General features: G+C 43.1%; 2 protein-coding genes across 3 annotated transcripts; one reads left to right on the top strand and one right to left on the bottom strand.

The window, feature by feature from the left end:
- Positions 1 to 213: 213 nt before the first annotated feature.
- On the bottom strand, positions 214 to 2,998 carry LOC117936810 (UDP-glucuronosyltransferase 1-2-like). 2 transcript variants are annotated; one of them, XM_034860204.1, is made up of 2 exons: positions 2,804 to 2,998; positions 214 to 2,089 (listed from the first exon to the last, which is right to left on the bottom strand). In XM_034860204.1, the coding sequence occupies exon 2, from the start codon at positions 2,079 to 2,081 to the stop codon at positions 477 to 479; it is 1,605 nt and encodes a 534-aa protein (XP_034716095.1). In that variant the 5' UTR covers positions 2,082 to 2,089; positions 2,804 to 2,998; the 3' UTR covers positions 214 to 476. The 2 variants fall into 2 exon arrangements, with proteins under 2 accessions (XP_034716095.1, XP_034716094.1); XM_034860203.1 differs by having other exon boundaries at positions 214 to 2,092; positions 2,805 to 2,944.
- Positions 2,999 to 5,081: 2,083 nt separating this feature from the next.
- Positions 5,082 to 7,563, top strand: LOC117936811 (galanin receptor 2a). Its single transcript, XM_034860205.1, has 2 exons — positions 5,082 to 5,518; positions 6,695 to 7,563. The coding sequence occupies exons 1-2, from the start codon at positions 5,157 to 5,159 to the stop codon at positions 7,332 to 7,334; spliced, it is 1,002 nt and encodes a 333-aa protein (XP_034716096.1). The 5' UTR covers positions 5,082 to 5,156; the 3' UTR covers positions 7,335 to 7,563.
- Positions 7,564 to 7,702: the final 139 nt, after the last annotated feature.

The following is a 7,702-nucleotide window of genomic DNA, read 5'->3' as shown; positions in this document are numbered from 1 at the left end:
TCATTGAATAGTTGTTGAGTATAAACCGTCTGGACCAAAGTAGAGGACCGGTAGACCGGGGTTGCCCTCCCTAAATCAACCCCCTAGCAAGGCAGGAAGAGGAGGGATGTGACGATGCATCATGAGTCGGTTGAGTATCAGCATCGATGTGCAAAGATTACAACCAAATCACGAACATTGACAAAAGAAATGATTCGCAGTGCAATTTTTTTTAAAGCCTGGGGTGTAATCTACTTTACATTTCACCTGTTTGACTGATAAATGCAGTGATATATTTCAGGCATTTGACTTCAACTCATTCTGTTCAAAAAATCCTGAGAAAATTATCACATGACTTTTAAAATCAGGAATGGTATGAAATCACGAGTTGATGCATTTTTACATCCTTAGCTAAGAGTGTAGACTAACACCAGCCCTATCATTTAAGATCACTTATTCATTTAAATGTGCACTACTCTGAGGTGAGGAGTCAGGTACTACTCCTTCTTGGTTTTCCTTCTCCTGCACAATCGAAGGCAAAGGAATCGTATCGATCCAACTACAATGGCCGTCAGCATCAACAAGATTGCTATCAAAAAGCATACGACATCCACAGAATGATAGGCGTACCAGGACATCTTGTAAGACTCAGTGCGTAAATGTGCGGCTCCTTTGTGCCTTATAACAAACTCAATCCAGAAAATGGCCGTTTCCAGAGGATGCATCGGTTGGTCCCGGTGCAGAGAAGAGAGATGCTTCATGTTGTTTCTGTAGGACGGATTGTGGATAACTTCTTGTAACGCTTCCAGGAAGTTCTGACGAGTGAGTTTGCTTGTGTCCATCACCTTAGCGGCTCCTCGAGCCTCTAATCTCAAACAGTTCTCAAACTGGTCAAACAGAAGGGGGATGCCTACAATCGGCACCCCGTGGTAGATGGCCTCGTAGACCCCGTTGGTGCCCCCGTGAGCCACGAAGGCTTTAACCTTTGGGTGACCCAAGAGGTCGTTTTGGGGCATCCATTTCACCAGGAGGGTGTTGTTGCCCAAATTGTTGGGGCGCTCCCCGACGTGCCTCCATATGACTTTTTGAGGAAGTTGAGCAAAGGCCGCGGCGATTTCAGAAGTGATTTCTACAGGTAGGCCTTTGACGAGTGTGCCGAGAGACATCAGGACGACTCCGTGCTCTCCTGAACTTTCAACAAAGTCCTCCAGCTCCGATGATAAAGGCTCAGAAGGTTTACACTGAAAACCACCGATGTACACGATGTTTGGCATGGTGGGTCTGGGGAATTCAAAGACAAAGTCCACTCTCATGAGCCAAATGTCTGTTCCCTGCAGAAGGTGAAGAAAGTTCACATCTGGACCAAAGTACCTTTCGACCAGTCGATCGTAGTGAGGGCATACTAAGAACTTGTCAATGATTGTGTTGAATAAATAATATAGCGTGTTCTTGACCCGTTGCCCAAAGTTCATGTTATCCGACACGGCGTTTCCTGAAGTTGGAACGTAGGATGTTGGTGATGGAGCCACCACAAAATGGCCTTCTCCACTGGTGATCCATCTCACGTTAAAAACAGTTGGCAGCTTAAGTTCGTGAGCCACCAGAACACCTACAGGCAACCCCGGGTCCAGCAGAACCACGTCAAACTGAGTGTCACGAAGACTCTGCATTAGAGTCTTGTTCTCTAATATTTTTACCCCCAACAGACTGGCTTGTTGGTGAATGAGTGACAGCGAATGCAGCATTTCCCAGTAGAACTTCAAAAAGCCCAAAAGAGTCCCCCCTTCTTTCTGGATCTCCAGCATCTTGGCCAGGAAGGTTACAAAGAAGTCCTCCTCCTCTATGACGATGGCTTCCGGTAAGGTGACGGTGATGGAGCGGTAGTGTGGTGCACTTTCTTTGACGTACCAGCTAGTGGCGGTGCGGACCACGGTGACTTCATGGCCCCTGGCGTGGAGGCTCTGGATCAGCAGGTTCATGTTGACCCAGTGGCTACCATCCACCGGGAACACCAGGATCTTCCCCGCGTCAACACCGGGGCTCGGCAGGAGGGAAACACTCGCCACCAGAAGCAGAAGGGTAACACCTGGGAGGCTCCCCATGGATTAACCTTGAGGGAAAACACAATTAAAACATGTGAGGAGTCTTTATATCAAGCTTGGATAATCTTTGTTAAATTTGCTCCCTCTGACAAACCTCAAAAACAACAAAACATGAGGGAAAACTGTCACCAAAGAACAGTTTTCCACAATAAAAACAACACAAAATCTAGATAAAAAAGTGACAAAATGCATTTTATTTTTGTTTGAACTTTTCAAAACTTGGAAAACACAACAATTCAAATAGAAATGACTAAGTCATGCTCCCAGAGAAGTATGTTGCTGCACTTCCAAACCTTTTTCTAGATGATGTTAGACTTGTGGCTCTAGGGTTAACAGATAAAACCAGAGGAAAATTACATAGTGGGCCACAGTGCCACACATAAACCTTGAAATGTTGCTTTAACAGATCAAATTCCAGAGAAAAGCATACAGCTGACTAACGCCTGCTGTTGGTATGGTTTCTAATCTCATCCTCTGCATTAAGCAGAGACTTGCTAACAGGCTATATAAAGATTGCATGCATATGAAACATGTCCTCAAGTTTTCAATTTCATTTCTGCACGTCTGTTGTTGAGAGAGTTAAAAGAGGAATTTAACACAGTTGCATAAAGATCAGACACATTCTTTGAGTCCTGCAAAAGTTAGAGAGTCTCTTCTTTTCAGTGATGCCATGTAGGCTTTTAACTGCGTACTGTAGAGAAAAAGGAAGTGTTATAACCTACCTTGAATCTGTGAAAAGATATGGCGGAAAATTACACTTTGAGCCTGCTCTGGAGAAGAGAAGAGAAGAGAAGCCCAGTGTCTGCATGGAGGAGAGTTCAAGCTCCAAACCGATTATTGTGTTGTATAAGTATGAGAGGATGTTGGGGGAGGGGTTGGAACAAATGGACTTCAGCATGTATGTGTGTGTATTTTGAAAGGGGAGGCGAGGCAACGTATTCCTGCAAAGCCAAGCCTCTAAATCTGTGTTACACACACACTCACAGCGGAAAAACACACTTCCCAAGTGGCCTGCAGGAGGAGGTCAACCTGCAACCATTTAGTCCACTGACAAGAAAACTGTTTTGTTAAAAAAAAAGAGAAAAATCCAAGACACTTGAGTACTTTTTGTGTTTTTTCTGATTGGTTCAGTACATTGAAGAATCAGCTGTTGGGTATTTCTGGCCCAGTGACTTAAAAAGTTGTTCTAATGAAGGTTATCCACGTGAGACACATGCAAATCCAATCAGATTCGAGTGAATCGGATCTACTCTGCCGTAGAAAAAGACGTTTTTGCAAAAGCAAACAGAAGACAACGTTCGCCTTTTCTGTTCCCGTCTCTTCTATTCTGTAAATGGTACATTTTTGCCACATTTAATAACCCTTTTTTTGTGCTTTTTCAATGTTTTTGCCGCTTTCTCTGATTTACTCGTCACTTTTTCCACTCTGTTTGCTGATGTGTTGCAAGACGCTTGTCACCCTGCAGCTGATGTGTGCGTTAGGACTGAGAACCCAGGGACCTCATGTGAGGAGGGCCAAAAGAGATGCTAGAGTGAATAGCTGCTGATGCGGGGAGGGGCCAGTAGAGAATGCCTTTCTACAGGGCCCAGATGACTGTGCTGCGCCCTGCGAACCCCAAAACTATCCTGATCAGATGGTTCGCGGACATTTACAATGTCGTCTATAACGGGCTCTTCATGGACGCCCTACTACATTTATTGTGTAAAATTAAGTTGCACAACAAACTGATCCTACTATAAAGTGTAGGGCGGCCTAAAGGATTTATACATGCCTTTTTCAGTGCATAGAATACTAAGCTATTAAAATAATTATATATTATTATTATTATTATTATATATAATTAAAACATGATTTATAATAGTATTATAAATCATGTTTTAATGTTAAACATACATTTAGCGCATTGAATCCTTGGGATGAATATCATCTTTAATGTGTTTTTTCCCACAAATAGGCTGATTTATAGTAGTTAATGAAATGTTTGATAAATGTTAATTCAATGCCTCGGGGACAAATAACAACATTTGAAGTGAATTGAATGTTAAGGTGAGTTTGCAAGTTTACCTAGCATGATGGCTAATTAGCAATTAGCTTTACTAGCAATTAGCATGCTAATAATAATACATACTCATGAATATGAGTGCCATTTGTTGTCCATGTCAATCTGACAAACACATCAGTAATAGAAAACTAGCTTACATTTAGGATATTTAATGTTTAATCTTCAGTGATGCTGAACTTGCTCAGCCAGATGTCATCGTCATCATCGTCATCATCATCATCGTCGTCATCACCATCATCATCATCATCATCATCGTCATCCCCAAACATTAAAGTCTCCGAGCTGAACCAAGGCAGCGCATACATGCCGGTGAATCTATATATATATATATATATATATATATATATATATATATATATATATATATATATATATATATATATATATATATATATATATATATATATATATATATATATATATTTAAGAATTTAAAAAGTATTTGAGAGGGAGATTTTTTTTCTTAGAAATAATTTTTAAAATATCCAATTTATATTTTTTTTATGTTCAATGAGAAAATGTTTTTTTTTTAAAACTTTTTTTAAAGTCTCAAATATATTTTTTGCTAATGGTGTCAAAACTGTCTCTCAAATTGTTGTTTTTTCTAACCCCAAAGGCCCCGGCAGCAACTCCGAGGACCCCCTGTTGAAGATCTCCGATATATCCTTTAATCTGTAAGAGAAATGAAGGAGAATTGCCCCCAAAAAGCTTGAAAAAGTGGCCTCCTCCTCCGCAGCATTCAGGAAGTAGTCGCGTCCATGTGTAGATGAATCTAGTTGGATGACATGCGTTTCTATTTATTAATTTTCACAACAGTTGAGCTGCTCTACAGTCTTTCTAAGTATCCCCTGGCAACAGCAGATATACCCCCTGGGGTACAAGTACTCTTGGTTGGATGAGATGAAGGACCCAGGTACGCGCTGCGTCCAGATAGAGAAACGCGCAAACGAAGCGCGCGTCTCCGAGAGCCGTGCCTTGTAGTGTTGTTAGAGAGATATCTGCCCGCGTGGAGAATGAATGAATATGACATGGATATTAATCTCTCCTCGGGGAATCGCTCCTCCTGGAAAGCGGAGTCGGTGCTCATTTCTTTGGGCTTCTCGGTCATTTTCCTGCTCGGCACCGTGGGAAATTGTCTGGTCCTCGCGGTTCTAGTCCGCAACGGACAGATGAAGACCAAGACCACCAACATGTTCATCCTCAACCTCGGAGTAGCAGATCTGAGTTTTATCGTGTTCTGCGTGCCCTTCCAGGCCACCATCTACACCCTGGATGAGTGGCTCTTCGGTCCCGCGGTCTGTAAACTCGTGCACTTCATCATTTTCCTCACCATGCACGCGAGCATCTTCACCCTCACAGCTGTCTCCCTGGACAGGTGGGTCCGCTACATATCTCAAAGGTCCAAGTAAGTTTAAAGTATTTCAAAGGAAATACTTTAAATATGAACTACTATTTAATGGAATGGTCAGTAACTTTGCAGTAGCGTTGTCAGGATTTTAGGAAGAAACATACTCATTACATAGAAAAATACTCATTATATATGCTAAAATAAATATCTTAAGATGTTTTGTCCTCGCTACGCATCAGAGGAATGACATGCAGAATTTAATTAGAAAACAATGCGTAGACTTATTTAAAAGCTATCCTTCTTCATCATCACTTATGGCCTCCTAGAAGCGTGTGACGATGTCTGGACCTGCAGATGCTGCCTTCTGCCTCGATTCGCTCTTTTCTTCTTATTTTAATGAGTGCAGGACGTTTATGGGCGTCAACAAAGAGCTGCCGGGTCCCAGGTGGGTGTTACCCCAATAATAACATCATGCAGGGTGTGCAGCTTGTTGTAAAAATGTTGTAGCCGCTGCTTTTCCCTTCAGCATCTCATAAGGACGCACAAGTTTAACCGACACGGGATATGGTGTCAGTTTGGTGTAAGTTCAATCAAACATAGATTAGAAAAACCAGACAGGATGAAGAGCTGCATTCACAAAAACCTCGCAATATGGCATCTTCCCGCAGATGTGTGTGTGTTTTTTGCACACGGGACTACAGGGCCAGGGGTTGAACCAACCAACCCGGCATCCCCTCTACCACTAAAACACTTTCAGTGATTTTGGGACGTCTTATTCAATTTCATAGCATTAAAAAAAAAATTTGAGCGGTTTTTATTTGTAGTATTGAGTAAAAGTTGACATATTCCCGTCTGTGATTATCCATCAACATACTTTCTTTTAATATTGGTCTAAATAATTCCTAATATCCGCTTTTATAACTCAAACATTAGGTATCCTATATAGATTATATGTTCTATTAGGTCCTATAAATTGTGTTTATTAACCGTAAATTCCCAAACTAACTGTAAAAATAAAGACAATAAGTTAGTGTTAAGTAGGGTTTAAAATGTCTATAAGTAACAAACATTGGGAGAAAAAAAAAACGTGAGAAAAAGTTAAAAAACATCGATAAGAAAGCGTCGACAAAAGTGTTGATTTTTAATTTTGGCGAGGGTTGAAGACTCCCTCCTGTCAGAAATGAACATCTGGTTCTCTTTCAGGTATTTGGCCATTTGCTACCCGCTCCGCTCCAGAGAGATGAGAACCCCAAAGAACGCCCTGGCCTCCATCTGCCTGGTCTGGGTCCTGGCCTTGGTTTTCTCCGCACCCTATCTCAGCTACTACTCCCAGATGGACCTGGCCGGTACCCGGGTCTGTGTCCCTGCCTGGGAGTCCAACCCACGCATCATAATGGACGTGTGCACCTTCATCTTTGGCTACCTCCTCCCCGTGCTGGTTCTGGGACTTACCTACGCCTGCACCATCCGATACCTGTGGACCAGCGTGGACCCCGTGGAGGACATGTCTGAGTCGAGGCGGGCCAAGCGGAAAGTCACCAAGATGATCGTCATCGTCACCGCTCTCTTCTGCCTCTGCTGGCTCCCCCATCACCTGGTCCTCCTCTGCATGTGGTCCGGACGCTTCCCGCTCAACCACGCCACCTACGTCCTCCGCATCCTGTCCCACCTGATGGCCTACACCAACTCCTGCCTCAACCCCATCGTCTACGCGCTCGTCTCCAAGCACTTCCGCAAGGGCTTCAGGAAGGTGTTCAGCTGCTCGATGAAGAGGACGGAGGTCAACAAGGTGCACGTGGTTCAGGTGGTGAACACAGTCAGCAGCGTGGAGACGTCCAACTGAGGACAGCGGCCCCCAACCGGACCTGATGTAGAAGAGGATGAGCCGACAGAACTTCACGAGATACGGCGCTCTCTTTAGATCAGGGGTCTTAGTTTTTTAAGCCAAGGACCCCTTAGGTGAAAGAGAGATTGTGTAAAGATGTAGTTGTGTAGCTGTGTAGTGACCGTGACATACATAAACACCTTGGTCGTTAAGAGTGGTTCTGCAGTGATAAATGTTATACATGTAATTTACTGGCCTTAGTCACTTCATGTGCGGCGCCTTTAAAGGTCCCATGACATGTGCTCTTTGGATGCTTTTATATAGACCTTAGTGGTCCCTAAAACTGTATCTGAAGTCTCTTTATATAGACCTTAGTGGTCCCTAAT

This window comes from Etheostoma cragini, chromosome 21 (genome assembly GCF_013103735.1).
Source record: "Etheostoma cragini isolate CJK2018 chromosome 21, CSU_Ecrag_1.0, whole genome shotgun sequence".
Taxonomy (NCBI): Eukaryota; Metazoa; Chordata; class Actinopteri; order Perciformes; family Percidae; genus Etheostoma; species Etheostoma cragini.
This window is presented reverse-complemented; position numbering and strand designations above follow the sequence as displayed.